Genomic DNA, 16745 nt, shown 5'->3' with positions numbered 1-16745 from the left:
TTTTCAAAATATCGAAAATTGAAAATAGCTTTCGATGTTTCGAAAATCAAGGCAGATATCGAAAAATTTTATTATTATTTTTCGTCTACATTCATGAAGCTATGACAATTGATTTGGTGCTTGTACTACCTTAACAGATCAATGTTTCTACAATTTTTTTAAAAACTTTATATCGGTCTTTGCACAACCTCTTTGCACAACTTTGTGCAAAATACTTTTAGTTTCATGTCGTTAGAAAAACCTTTTGTTGTATATGGACTTTCGATTGAAAAAAAAGTTTAAATAACGTTACCAAATTATAGTTACCACCGATGGAAAATGCTTCAATTTTGTATACAACTCCGTTAAATCTTTCATGTGTATCTATACACATGAAAGATAATATTGTATTAATCTATAAAGTACTAAGTTATCCATTATTTAGAAGGATTATGCAAACAATTTTATTTGTAATTTTAAATATGGAAGCCAAAAATAAATCCCAAACCAACTTTATGTTGAGTTAAATCAAGTTTGATTATCCAGTAGAGAGTCACGAAAAAGCCTATTGAGCAGGATGATGCGGATACGATCCATGCATTTTGATGATGTTGGCATGAAATTTATCACTCCGAAATATTTGGTGATGAAAATCTACCCATGAGGACGAAACTTGGATATTTTATTTATTTTGGGATTTAAGAAAAGTTAATATTACAAAATTGATTTCTGCAATAAAACTTTGAGCAGTGAGTGCTGTTGTGCGCTAGTAAAGCGATTCTTATGGTAAATTGAATGCACAGCAGTCAACATTTACAGAGTTACAAACAAAAGGACCTGAAATTAGATCATTCTTTACATTGTCCTGAATGCGACATGTAAAAACCGTTGGAAATTTCTATTTCATTTTCAGACCTATATTGGGGATTTTATATTAAGATTTGTGACCAAACATAAAACTCGGAGGAAGTTATAAAACGTAATTATCCATGTTTCTCGGTATAATATACTGTTTTCTTGTGTAATACATGTCATTTTTGAAACAATCAGTACTGATATTTTTGTATGATGATAAAATACTGACTACTCTTCTGCTCATTTTACTTTAAATTATAGGGACAGTGATACCAACACTATGATTACTACAAATAATGAATTGTTAAAAGGAGGTGAAAAAAATAGGTCTTTTAATACTAATTTATGAATGTTATAAATAAATATTTACATTTACGTTTTTGATTTTATTTTTATTGGTTATTATTTCGAAATAAAATAAACGATTTTTGCTAACCATAAAATGCAATAAATTTTGTTAAAAATCAAAATAATTATTATTATTAACAATAATCATACGTTTAGATTTACACAAAATTAATAAGGTAACTCCAGCTATGCGCACCATTTCTTGACCTTTGAAAAAAACAAGACCCGAACATCTGTTTAGTGCCTTTAAAAAAAGTATTTACTAGCACGAACCCAGACAACGTATAAATCACGAGCGATTTTTGAGTAGTTAATAATTTTTCATAATTCAAGTAATTAATTAAATATGTCTGGTAGCACTGTCTTTCAAATAGATTGACTGATTTTGATTACGACTTAGTTTTGGAAGTTTCTTGGTTGGAATGGCCATCATGGTTTGGCCGGGGATAGTTGTTTGCTTTTTTGCTATTTTTCTAATCCTGATGATAATTTGAAGGGTTCGGGAATAGAAAAAGGTAAAGATATAATTTTTTTATTGATAAGTTTTAAATTTTATTCTTTCCTTGCGCTACCACAAGAAATATTTAATATTTATAATTCAATTTGTAGCTCTGATCCCAAAATTGTTTGATGCTTTATGAAGCAGATTTTGCAAATACAGTACCTATGTCCCAAGAGTCCTAATCACTCTTTAATGTTCAAAGCGCCCAAAAACGCTTTACGCCCAAATTATTCACTTGATCTATAGAACTAACAATTCTGTAAGAAATGTGTATAGATTTTTCAAAGTTCAAGAAAAACTGTAAGTAATGGAGATAAGGTAAAGACGTGCGTATCACCTAACAACGAGCATTGGAGCACTTAAAAGCTAATATCCACCAAGTTCTTGGAGAAGGCTTAGAAGCGATCATTTGGCCGACTTTTTTCATATTAAATGGAGTATTTAATATTCGATGAACAAAAATTTAACTAAGATAATATTTCATTTTGGGGGTTATAATAGAAAAATAAAGCTAGGCTTTTTATCCAATTTTGCAAAATTAATTTCAACATTTCAAACATTGCCTAATTAAATTTCTTGTTATTCTTTCTAATAAAAATTTTCAATTTCCTGCAGTGTAAACTCGAAGACCACCCATATCTTACATATCAGCAGGATATGCCATCAAATAGAAAGAAAACAAATATATTTTGTCACAGAAAATAATCGATTCGAACGATTTGTCCTACATTCTATATTGTTCGAATAAAACAATTTTTCTTCTGTATATACAAAAGTATACAAAAATAAGAAGAAATTCTACTTATATTATAAATGCGAAAGATTGTATGTTTGGATGTTTGTTATTCAATTTCGTACAATTTCGTACAATTTCGTAAAATTTGGCACACATATAGTTTATTAACTGAATTAACACATACGATACTTTTTATCCACCCAAAAAAGTTACGTTCCTGTATAATTATGAAACAACTACTGGGCATATCCACTTGAAATTTGTTAAAATGGAATAAACCTCGCGTATTGAAGGGCCCTGTAGACCCGTATCCCTGAGTGTAAAGTTTTATTCTATACTCGATAAAAAGACAGGCAGTGGATTAGCGAAGACTAAAAAAGTGGTGGATTACTCAAGACAACGGGACGTAAGTAAGAGGATGGAAATCGATTTCTTAACTTTGTTTACAAGTAGGTGAAAGTCAATCTAATGAAACGAAGTTTTCACTTTATTTTTAACCCCCGACTTAAAAGAGGGTTAAGTTAAATGTGTATCTATGTGGCTGTTTGTGGCATCGTAGCTCCTAAATAGATGAACCCATTTTGATTGATTTTTTTTTTTGAAAGATAACTTGTTCGAGAGTGTTCTTAGGTATGTTTTAAGTACGAGTATTATGTTCGGTACCTGAAACAACAGCAAAGAGAAGCAATGACCTTCAAAAGATCGAGTAGATTTTCTTAAAACTTATCTAATAACACTTTCGATCCATTGAAAAAATCCAAATTGATTTATCCGTTTAGGAGATACGATACCACAAATGAATCGAACCGTCCTGCTTTTAAGTCGGGGGTTTCTTTAAAATTTGTAATTCAATATTATTTTTTGTATTTAAAGAACTATTTGTCAATGCATTTTTTTTTTCTAAATTTTATTTTTGTTCTAGGGTCATAGATTGACCTTTTCAAGATAATTCATACAAAATTAAATTTAAGAAAAAAACACATGCAAAATTAGTAATAATGTTATGTAAAGTATGTAAATATTTCAGTAAGTGTCTGTTATTTATGAGATGAAGTTAACAAATAATGTGCATTAGAAGTTAAGATCTGTGAAGTAATTTTAGTGTCGTTATCGCAATGTGAATTTTATGTTTTTTAAATTGTTTTCGTCAAATTTTTTGTTTGTTGCTGCTAAATATGTAACTCTTCACGAGCTTCACAAAAATCTTCGTCTTTCCAAACTCAACCGAGTTGTATTTTGTTAACAAAAAAAATTATTAACTTCTAAACATAGCCTACATCAAAATAATAAATCTACAAAATAAATATGTATGGCTTAGAGCGTGCGGCTACAGGACACTCAAAATTAGTGGGTTTACATACTTGGTTTATTAAAATAGGATAAAATTGGGGTGTGAAAGAGCAAAATCAAATTTTTTGGATTTTAATGACGTCATAGAGTAATAAAAATCATTTTTTGAATATCTTGGTTAAATCTTGTTCGATTTGAATGAAATTTTTTTTGAAACTTACCAACTCTGAGTCACATTTTCCATTTTTCGTGTTAGTAAGTCGCTTGTACCACTTCTTGGGCTAAATGTGGAACTATGATAGTTACATTTTGAAAAATATTGCAGCTACATTAAATTTGACAAGAAATTTGAAAATAATGGTCGAAAATTAGTGGGTTTATATGCTTGGTTGATTAAAATAGGATAAAATTGGGGTGTGATAGAGCAAAATCAAATTTTTTGGATTTTAATGACGTCATAGAGTATAAAAAATCATTTTTTGGATATCTTGGTTAAATTTGGTTCGATTTGAATGAAATTTTTTTTGAAACATACCAACTTTGGGTCACATTTTCCATTTTTCGTGTTAGTAAGTCGCCTATACCACTCCTTGGGCCAAATGTTGAAACCATGATAGTTAAATTTTAAAAAATATTACAGTAACGTTAAATTTGATAAGTATGACCCAAAATTAGTGGGATTACATACTTGGTTTATTAAAATAAGATAAAATTTGGGTGTGATAGAGCAAAATCAATTTTTTTGGATTTTAATGAAGTCATAGAGTATACAAAATTTTTTTGATATCTTGGCTAGATTTTGTTTGATTTGAATGTTCGATTTGAACACTTGTGTGTTACGATAAAAATCTTCTTCCTTTTTGAAATATTGCCAGCAAGACAACAGCCATTAATGTCTCAGTATTTTTTGATCACGTCTACCACATTAAGCTTGAGTCATTTTAAATCAATTAGACTGTAATAATCGTATATTTTCATACCACATTGTAGTTGATTCATTTTAAATGAATTGGACGGTATGAATCGTACATCCTTAAGTTTACAAAAATTAGATAAACAAAAAATTCAAACATTCGCAATGCCGTTTTGTACTTTCTAATAAAACAAAAAAAAAAACGGTGTTGATTGGATAGATGAATTCCATATACAAACTTATATACTTCCATCAATATTGCGTGATAACAAAATAAAAACTTACCATCGACATTAAACAGACATTTCGACGCGTGGTGTGCGCCGCGACGCTTTATTTTAATTCAGTTCAGTAATACTACAGTATTCATTGAATTCATATCTCTTAAATTAAATTTATATTAAAAACACATTTCTACTAGTGTTTTAAATAGTGTTTCATTAGTGTTTTATTCTAGTGTTTTTAATTAATTCCAGCAGAATAATGAATAAACGCAAGGATCCAGGTAGACTAATTAATTAATTATTTTAATTTAATTTATTTTATTTTATTTCCAGTTTGTTTGTTTATATATTTTTGTAAATAGCTTTAATAGAATTATTAGTTTATTTACTTTTCAAAATATTATAATCGCATGTTTTTCTGAAATGATTATTTGTTGGCGCCGTTTCAATTTTCAATTGTCGAGAAAAATTTGTTTTTCATTATTTGAGGTGTGATAAAAATTATGTTGTTAATGTTTTTTTTATACGCGGATGAAATTTCACTTCCGTGTTGATTGATTGATAAATATTTTCATTTTCGATTTTATGTAGTTCAAAATATTTTAACATATAGGCTTTATTCCAATACTTTAGCATCGTTCGTCTTTTCAAAATTATTGTTCTCTCAACATGGTTGCTTAAGGTAGTACCAGCGCCAAGGAATGTTTAAACTTGTGGTTGAAATTATTTGTACCTTATTTTAAACTTGATGATAAATTTTGTTATAAGATCATGAATGTAGACGAAAAATAAGAATAAAATTTTTCGATATCTGCATTGGTTTTCGAAATATCGAAAGCTAAATAATTAAATAAAATTTTCAATTTTCGATTTTTTGAAAATTACTCCAGATTACGAAAAATTTTATTCTTACTTTTCGTCTTTTACTATGAAGTAGTTATAACATAATTCACCATCAGAATAATGTATTTTTTTAATTTTCGTCCCCACTACCGTGCTCATATATCCTTAATTAGTCGGGCATAACGGTTTTCGTTGTTGTTTTCAATAATTTATTAAGGTTTTAACTTTAATTTAAATAGTTTTTTTTTAATTTCCACCGACTAGTTTTGGGGATATATATAAAAACATATTTGCCTATTTTTTAAGTCTTATATTTATTTAAATAATCGGGCAATCCCCCCTAAAATTTTCAAAATTGATTTAAACTTCATCTGAAAAAAAAAATTGCTCTGGCACTCGTATATTTTTAAAGGGCATAATTAAAGCTGAAAAATGCTTGGATAACTATTTTTCGTAGGAGTTGTTTAGTCAAATTATTACAAACATAAAACTGTTAAATTTGTGTAATTAAATTTTCATTTTTCAAAGAATTATCGAATATATAATTTGTTAATACCACTTTTTTACATCTTTAAATAAATTTTCAAGGCCATTATTCTTGAACTGTTTATTTGTTTTAATTTTTTTACACTTCCTAAGTTATAATTTGTTAGAAAATTTTATAATTCATACCTGAATATTTTTAGAACTATAAAAAAAAAATTAAATAAATACCAAAATTTATTGTGTTAAAAAGTAGAAAATAATTTTTCTTATCACTCACAAGCAAAACTATTTATAAAATATGGATGCGTTTTATTTAAAATTTCAAGGATAATTCGGAGCGCCATAAGCTTTTACAATAGTCATGTATGAATGACCAATAAAAAAATTATTCTCTACTTTTTCTTACAATAAAAGGTTGTCCCTAAAAAGTATTTTTTTTTTAAATTTCGAATTTGAAATTAAAGCGTATTTATATCAAATATGGTGGAAGCGTTGAAAAAATCAGGTCATATTTATCATAAATGTGTTCCAAATTTCAGATAACGAAATTGCTCTGGGTTATTATCGTATACGATTTTTGTCGAGTCTTAGAAAACAACTGTAATAGTCAAAGGGGCAGTTTTTAGGAAAATTACTCTTAAAAAGGAAAACATTTCTGCCTTCCAAAATGCTTTATTACCATATTACCAATCAGGCCATTAGTTACACCCTCAGGAGAGGTGTAATATTGTAACATCACTACACACTGTCAGATTATATAAATTATATGTTGCAAAACGTCATTATACTTAAAATAGTTTCCGATAATGTTTACATAAAATATATAACACTTTTATACAATAACTTTTGGTTTATTTCACCCAAAAATTATTTATAGATTTTATGACTTAATTTTCAATTTCCTTGAAATGTATATTTTATTATTTTTACTGATTTAATTTATGCATACAAAATAATAATTAAGGTAGTATGGCAATGTCGAAGTCATTAAAAAATAATAATAATTTCTATGAATTAATTTGAAGAGCTCATCCTAAGCAGTAACAACTTTCGTAAAATTATTTAGCTGGTATCACGGGCAAATATATCAAAACTAGAGTGATACTCACCCTCTTCGCTGTAAAAGAAAAAATTGATAGTTTGTATATTGAGTGTAAAAGAAAAGATTGATAAAGATTGCTCTCGCTTATCCTCTTTCTATGACACTCGAAATAATGGTAAAGATTGTTTTACAGAGGTAAAATGCATGAAAAGTTTCTATAATAGAATAATAGTCGTAATTATTCATTGAGTATATCAGAAAACATGGCTGTGAAATATTTTATATTGACCATTTTTACAGAAATCTGTAATTTATGATCATGTCAAATGACTACTTTTACATAAATCTGTAATTTATGGTAATGTTAAATGACTACTTTTACAGAAATCTGTAATTGTGTCATTAATGTTAAATTAAATTAATTTTTAGATATAATTTTTTTCCCTAAATATAGCTGTTGGCGGAAAAACAAAACCAAACGCCAAATTAAAAAAATGAATTTAACAAAGACAATCATAAAAAAATGATCCTGGATGCTCCAATACCTACTACCTTAGCATAAAAAAATTCCGAAAAATTATATTTTCTTTGCAATACAAGAAAATGCTTTTAATATTATAAAACTTATGAAAAATCAATGTGTTTATGATGATTACAACTGTTCTATTTATTTGTTTTATGAATTATTAACAACGTATTGGCAAAATATTATTAGATATTATTGATAATTTTACTCTAATATGCTGTTAGATGCAAAAAAAGACATTATACCTACGTATTGTATATGAAAATTATTTCTTATATAATATTTTCAAATGATAGCTTATCATACTTCATGTAGAAAAATAAAACCGTGCACGAAATTGAAGTATTCCCGCACGATCAGATATCAGAAAAAGTAAAAATTCACAAACAAAGAGAATAATTATGTGTTTAGCAGCATATAAATTTTTTAGGGTTTGTTAACTCAACTGTGTCTAAAGGATTTTAATTCTATTGGTTGGATTGTCTCGACAGGCTATTGTTTTAAGAAACAAGTGAAATTTACAAGGAAATACAGTGCGCGTAGTAGACCATAAAGAAATGAACTAAAAAAGAATTTTGACAAAGTCGTGTTCGATATCAAATGAAAGATGATACGTTAATTTGAATAATATCCTATATAATGTAATACAATTATAATAGTACGCCCATAAATTTATGGGCAAAAAACATCATGATAAACTAATCAGACAAACAGTGACAGAAATCAAAAAGAATTAAAAAATAAAAATAATTAAATTCTATCCAGACTGATATTTTCTACCAAAAGTTTTAAAATAAAATAAAATTTAGAAACTACAAATAGACTACACAAAAAAGTCGTCACTCCATTTGAAAGATTTTGGATTAAAAATAGTCGTAGTTGTATTAATAATGACACATAGATTAAAAAGTTAAAGAAACCCCCGATACAAAATCAGGACTGATCGTTTCGTTTGTAGGTTCGTAGCTAATAAACGGATGAACCGATTTTTATTTCCTTTTTTTGTTTGAAAGGTAATTTGATCGAGAGTGTTTTAAGCCATGTTTCAAGAAAACTTAGCTCTTAACCATGGCCGTTTGAAGATTATCACCTCTTTTCTTCTTGTTCTGGGGTGGAACCTTAAACTCGCTCTTGAAACATAGCTAAGAAAACTCTCGATTAAATTATTTTGCAAACAAACCAAAAATCAAAATGTGTCCACCCGGTCCGGAGCCCCGATGCCACCGACGGACAAACAGATACACAAGTACATAGACACGTTAAACTTATTATAAAAGTAGTTGTGGTCGGAAAGTCTCCTTCATACTATTTTTTTGGGCCTACGATTACAAAAATTTTTATTCAAAACTGGAAAGTAAATCATCATTTTTATATTCCTCTATTTTGTGTGTGATCGAGTATTTAAATCCTATTTCAATTTCATCTTTTGTGTATAATGGTTGTTGATTATATTATTAAAATTATAATTAGTTAATTAATTAATCATTTAGAGTAAAAATGAAATAAATATTATGAAATAAAAATAACATTTTTTAGTATTTTTATATTTTGATTAAAATTAATGCACGAAATCCGTGATGAGATCATTAATTATCTTTTAATAAAAAAATATTTAGCGTTTTCTTCAACCAAAATAGTTTTTTAATAATTGATAAATGGACAAATATATTTTTATAAATAAACTTTTGATTACAGTAATAAAATCAAATAATTATTAAAAGAAATCAAATTTTTGTTAATTAATGAGTAAATCATTAATTGTATAAATCATTAATCAATTTATTTATTTATTTTGATTTTTTCCTCCTTTTCGCAAATGAGCTAAATCTTATGACATCGTAAAAATTGTTTTTTTATTATAGTTCGTCAAAATTTTATTACTGAAATCGTAATAAAATTTTAACTAGGATTTTCCTGGTGTTTTATTACAAGTTGTAATACATAATTTTAAAATATCATTTCTTGTTTGTAAATTGGAAATTGCAGGATGTTAAGAATGCGATGATCTATAATGGTGTAAACTACCGTGAAATTTTCAGACCATTATTTTAAAAAGGGTAAATGGGATAGAAACTATAAGAATAAATTTTTTTTCACTTCGACTTGAGACATAGTTATATATTGAAATAAACACCGCGATACTCGAAATAAAAAATATAATTAAAAGAGGGACATACAACAGACTTAACTTTTCTTACTCAACCGATGTTGTAGATTTTATCCTCCGAAAATGTCAATGGCGTAGTTTTTGAGAAAGTTTCCGAAAAGAATAAGTGAGCTATAGTTATATTTAATCACCATAGTAATAGCAGGATAAATAGAATTTAGAACAAATCTGAAATTAAAGTTGGTTTTATATCCCAGAAATTGCAACAGGTCTTGGTCCAAACCAAGGAAAGAATACTGTACTCTCAGAAATCGGGTATCTACCAAATTTCTTGTTCAAATTGTGAAAAACGATAAATGACAATTCACAAAATTCTACCTGTAAAGTTAATTACGATCGATAAAAGAATTTTTCAAACCCATTAAATAATTTGTTCTGGACTATTAGAAAAAGTTTGGTGGTCTTGAAAATTTAATTTTTTCAATTTTGTGTTAATTTTTGTATTTTTATCTTTATATATGTTCCTGTAATTTGTTAATAATGTTTTACATGTTTACTTTTAACTTTGAAATGTGTTATATAAATAAATAGTTACTAACGATGTTTGCGTTGCAATCGAAATATCGATATTTCAATAAATATGGCTAGAAACTAGTAAATTATTACATGCTGTATTATAATATCATAATTGACGAAAAAATTCAGGTCTATTTATCGGTGTTTGCTATACTTATTTTAATTGAATTGTACTATCAATACGTAGTATAAAACAAAGTTGCTTTCTCTGTCCCTATGTCCCTATATCCCTATGTCCCTTTGTATGCTTAAATCTTTGAAACTACGCAACGGATTTTGATGCGGTTTTAATAGATAGAGTGATTCAAGAGGAAGGTTTTTATGTATAATACATCCATATTATAGTAGAGTAAGGGGTTGAAATAGGGGTTGAAATGGATATGCTTCAAAAACTAAAGTTGTGCATCGATTAAGCTAAAATATTGACACGATATACAACCAGCTTCAAAGATCTATTGTTTTTATCTACTTTTAACCTTCGGAGGGTAGAAAGGTGTAGCGAGAAAGTGGGAAGGAATTATCGAATATTTACAAATATACCTAAGTGGGGTATCAAATAAAAGAGCATGACGAGTACATTACAAAACTGTTATCCAACGAAAGGAAATGTGGAGGGAGGGGTGCAAGTGGGGATGTTGCCCAGCAAAGCGGGTAGTTCACAGCTAGTTTTGTTATAATTGTAGGCGTTTTTTTCATCAATCTGCTTTTGTTGCTCAAAATTATTTCTGTGTTGTAATTGGTACTACTTAGATTGAAAATAAAAGGACTTAGTTTATGGATGCTCCCCAATAATGATGACACATCTACGTTTAATGTTTCGTAGATGCTTGATCTACAATTTTATTCTCAACTGTAACAAGTCAACAAAAGGGTCAGTTACCTGATTATAGGAAGGTACTTAAAATGATAAAATTACTTACTTGACTTTAACGGAATAAAGTTTTTACTGCGATATAGATAACATTAAATAAATTTTTAATTTCTGCTTAAGCCTGTAAATTAAAGACATTCCTTTCAGATAATAGCATAAATAAAACATCTTTTCTTAAAAAAAAAATATTAAAAAAACAGTAGCGCAAATGAATGCTTTCAAACGTAACTAATTCTATGAACAATCTCTTCATAAGTAGTGGTTTTTTTGTTCTGTATTAATTATGTAATTTTTTGCTTCAATTAGTTGTCAACTGGTCATCAAATCAGTTAATTAACGATGACTGATGTTTACCGAATAAACAAGTTTAATTTGTTTTATATTAATAATATTATTTTATAATAAATATTGGTTGATTTTTTCTTAATTTGTCTTTTAATAAATAATGATTTGAAATTCTAATTTTAAATGACATTGGATAATTGATTAGTAGTTATATATTCTTAATATAACTTGTAACTGACTGTTTTGTATATGGGTTGTTCTACACGTTAAGACTTAAGAAATGCATGCCGTTTACTGCAATGCTGGTATGGTATAAAGACAGTTTTAGTATAGTATCTATGTTAGCATAAGTAATATTACAGTTATAAATAAGGCCATCCACCAGAGGTATTGTGATAACGACAACCAGTATGACGCTCATACTGCATTGACTCGTCCGCCATAACTATTGCTAATGTTATTCTTCCCTCAATGATCAAATCAACATCGATACTGACATAATGATATCCATCAAAAAATTTTCTTACAGTGTACAAACTTAGGACATCGTTTTAATTTTGATCTTTCAAAAGCCCGAACTCTTGGGGCTTTTCATTTATTCAATTAAGCCAACTAGCATCTATAGCAGGCATGGGCAAACGTGACTTAAAGAAGTCCCTCGCACTCCTAACTTAACATACGAGTAAGATAGTGACAATCTAAAATACGAGTAAGATAGAGAGACAACATTTTTTCTACCTGTCTCATTACTATTAGAGAAACTGAGATAGGTATAAGAGTCGTATACCTGTCTCGCTTCCTCTTCTATGGGCAATGCGGACTTGGATAAAGAGACACACAATAAAGTTATAACAATGGTGATTTTGACTTAATAACTCGCCTGATCTATAGTTTGTGAAAGAATGACTGAAAACCACTTTCCAAAAGAATACACCATTGAATTTAATTTATCTAGGTTTTCTTAAGAGTCAGATTTATATCAACAAACCTGTAACGCAGTTCACATAAATGCCTCCCAGCATCCGCCAAATTATGACCGAAATAGCCCCCCGAAACATAAAAAAGTTATAGAAAATTACTCCGAACGAATAAACTGCCGTAGAAAGTTCAGAGGCGGCCATTTGACTGCATTTTTCCTATTAAATGCCCTTTAGAAGTCTAAAAATACGTTTAATTCAACATGCACAATGAACGATACCAGTATTGATACAATAAATTGAATTAAAATAGTTTTAATGTAATGTAACGAATAATAATAATAAAATAAGAAAACAAATAAATTGATTCTACTATAATAATATATTTTCCTGTAATTAATCAATTGATTTTGTTTAAAGAGGCATTATATGTAGTTACTTTACTATTAATCTTTCAATTCTTCACGCCTTCATGTATTAAATAAGTCATTTTAAGACACATGTACTAAATAAGAACTATTGAATAACGTTCTTGCATGCTTACTTATACTAGTAAATGTAAGACATTTCCTAGAAATTGTTAATCATAAATACTGTACATTAAGGTAGTACCAGCATGAAATCACTTTTCGACAGATTTGGCCGAATTTTTTTTGTCTGGTTTATAATAGCTTTATTTATGAATTCCTAAAATTTCATAATTTTTGACCGTTTAGATCGCGAGATATTTAATGACAAAGTTCGCGATTTTGAGGGTCATGTCCCATTTAAAGCATGTAAAATGTCCGGTCTCTCCAACTATTTTTTATGATATTATTATATATTGAAGAAAAAGTAGAAAAAAATGTTTATACAATACAATTCTAAAAAAAAAATTTAGAAATTAATTTTCACTTTCGAGATATTAATTTTGACGTAAATTGATCGAAATTGGGACGTTGGCATAATTATTTCCCATTTTAAACGGTCAAAATTTCTGAAACTTTGGGAATTAATAGTAAGCATTATTAAATTCTTAAATTTAATTTTTCGTTAAATTCTGTCGAAAAAAAAATTGTACCATTGCTTTAACATAGAAACTGCAAATACCATGCTGGAACATCCTTAATAATATTTTAATTATTTTAGCTTGCATGTGTACCGTGTGTTTATTAAACAATTGCAATTGGTAATAACAATTGTTTCAGTAAAAGTAATTTTACTCAAAATTGATCAAAGTTATGGAAGTGTTATGGAAGGGGGACAAGTGAGATAACTCAAGGCTATAAAGCGGTGCTTGTTATTTTTGAGCCCAGTGAAGCGGGCGGGTATCAAGCTAGTAATTGTATATAAGAATTTGAATATTTTTATAAAATATTCAATTAAAATTTTAAGGGATTTGCTGAATTTTTTTTGGTACGCAAGTTACATGATAGTTTATGCTATAATTAGATAAAATTAAATTTAAGATAACAGCAAGTCTTAGAAGATGTTTATACTGCAACCATTTTAATTTATTGTACCGTTTTTACCTCAAAGGTACTTCAGAAATCTTACAGCTTTTATAAAATTTAGGATATTTCTGGATGTAATATTTATTTCATTTAAACCGAGATTAGTCCATTTCAAGTGATAATGTCGTTTGAAAGAGAGGCTTTCGAATTCGGCCAGTTTTTCTTAATGAGTTTATGGCGGGCTGTAAGTAAATCTATAAATGTTTTCAGACGGTTTTCCCTCAGTTGCAGACGCATTGAAGTCCTTTTCCAGAGAATTTATTCAACATCGATTGGACTCCTGTACCAACATTCTTTTAACTTATATTTTATTGCGTTGTTCGATAACCCAAGAAATAGCTATAGGCCGTTTAGTGGAGTATTTGCATCCCTTATAGCTAATTTGTAAGCCTCTTCGTTTCCACGGATTCCTGAGTGTTCTCCAAAATAATTTTGGAGTTTGTTTCCGGTAAATTTAGCGCTTTTAGTGCAGCCTGACTATCTGATAAGAATACATATGCACTTCATCTCACACTTTAGCTTAAAATATCGACGTGTTTATCTAGTTTGACATAGTTGTCCAGCCCCTGTCACTCAGAGAATATTTCTGAACCTATTCCGGATACGGTTTCCGTTCGAGTACTATATTCTATATGTCAAACATATATAGGATATTTAAACAAGGAATTAGTGTTCAATTATATCTTTTAGCTAAATATTTGAAATGGAAAATTTGAAGTAAGCACACTGTATACATAAAAGAATATCTCCATCTTTGTTTCCTATAATGGTTTATTATAAAAATAGAGTTAGTTATCTGGCGGCGGCATTAGGATATAATTTATTTTCATTCATTTATTTAAACAATATTCTTTCTATATGCGGCTATGACGTAACTAGCTAGAATCTAATTCATTAAATGCAATGCATGGATCCCTGAAAAATAAAAATTAGTTTTCGACACAATTAACTTCAAAACGGACATCGAAGTCACAAATGCAGTTCTTGATTATAAGAAAATTTTCCAAAATTCGATGCGAACTAAATATTTTAAGTTTATTAAATTGTAAAAACAATGAAAATCTGTACCATCTGTTTTAATGAATCGTGACAAAAGTAATTAAAATATTTGGTTTAACTAATTAATATAATATGAATATAATTCAATAAAATTAAAGGTAAAAGGTGGTAAAATTTCGGTTACCTATATTTGCAACTTTGCAAATTAGTATGCTGTGAATACTTTCGCTTGTTTCAAACGACATATATTAGTTTGAAACATACCATTCGATATGAATCGTTTAACAACCGCTCAACTCTCAAATTTTTCACTTGTTCTACAGAAATAACAATTCTGTAAGAACAGTGTATACGCTTTTACGGGAAGATTATGTCGAATTTAAGATAGCGCAAGACATGTGTATTATCGTAGCATGCATTCAGCCAAGAATACGAAATTAAATTTCTTTTTGTAGGGTTTTCTTCAGAGTCGCGTCTATATCAACAAACATGCACCATTGGAGCATCAAAAATCTTACATCCTCCAAGTTATAGACGAAATAACCCCACGAAAATTTCAAAAAGTCATAGAAAATTATCTCGAAAGAAGAAACTGCTGCAGTTAAAAAAAATTAAAGTTAAGAAACTTAATTTGGGTCATTCTGTATAATTCAATAAAATCAAAGTAGCACAAATCTTGGATAAAAATTTGTCGATTAATTTGCATTCAGTATAATAAATGTATGAATGCGAATACGTGACTTTTCAGAAATAATTAAAAAAGTTATTTCAAGCTATATAAATTATTTTGCATTACATAATTTTATTACATTGTTTTTGATATTAAATATTTTCTAATTGACTAACTCATGGCTCTACGCCGTTAGTTCAAGGATAAATGATATAATGGAAAAATTTCAATTAAAACGCCTTACAGAAAAGAGCCTACTATAACTTTGAAGCCTTTTTTTCGAAACTGCTCTATATTATGCTTGGCATATGAGGTATCAAACGGTTCGATCGTTTCTGATAACGTTTTTTTGGTTGAATTTTTCTTTATATTAGTATTGCAGAATTAAATTTGACAGGAGTCAATTTCTTTCAAAGAAGAAATATTTGAAGTATTAATCTATAAAGATAAAATGGTTTTAGAGCATTTTTTTTTAAAGTAGGCTTTATATGAAGAATTATTTGTAGGAGTATATTTTATTTAAAGTATAATTCTTAAAAGTATATTTTTTACAAATCGTTGAAAAAAATATACAGTAGAACCTCGATAAGTTAAAGTCCAAGGGAAACACAAAATATTTTAAGTTATAGAGGTTTTAAGTTATCAAGAGTCTATGTTAGGTAAAGGTTAATATAGAGGTATGTACATGTTTCTATGTACCCTAGTTAATATAGAGGTATGTACATGTTTCTATGTAGTTACTGAGGCCCTATACAGAGATTATTTATTTAAGTTATAGAGGTTGCGTATTTTAAGTTATAGAGGTTTTGGGCTCTGATGGGAAGGGAACATAGTATTTTTTGAAGTAACAGAGGTTTTTATGTTACCGAGGTTTAAGCTATCGAGGTTCTACTGTATAATTAAACTTCCATTATGCTCTATTTATTCTGATAATGGAATCGAAAAAGATTGTCCGATTTTATGAAGTTTGTTTAACACCTCTAGGTTTCAGCTTGACTTAATAAAACAATTTTTTTACTTTTAATTAAACGTGCGTAATTAAAAAAAACAAGTAGTTTATTTTGTAATTAAGAAATAGGTATG

The 16745-nt window shown here is 28.4% G+C and overlaps 1 protein-coding gene across 1 annotated transcript in view; it reads left to right on the top strand.

The window, feature by feature from the left end:
* Nucleotides 1–4840: 4840 nt before the first annotated feature.
* Nucleotides 4841–16745, top strand: part of LOC123297959 (aminopeptidase N-like) — an 89938-nt gene continuing 78033 nt past the window's right edge. The window contains exon 1 of the mRNA XM_044879803.1: nt 4841–5128. Coding sequence (XP_044735738.1) covers nt 5107–5128 — 22 coding nt within the window. The 5' untranslated portion in view covers nt 4841–5106. The remainder of the gene's footprint in view (nt 5129–16745) is intronic.

This window comes from Chrysoperla carnea, chromosome 1 (genome assembly GCF_905475395.1).
Source record: "Chrysoperla carnea chromosome 1, inChrCarn1.1, whole genome shotgun sequence".
NCBI lineage: Eukaryota > Metazoa > Arthropoda > Insecta > Neuroptera > Chrysopidae > Chrysoperla > Chrysoperla carnea.
Note: the sequence above shows the minus strand (reverse complement) of the source record. Positions and strands in the feature narration are given on the sequence as shown.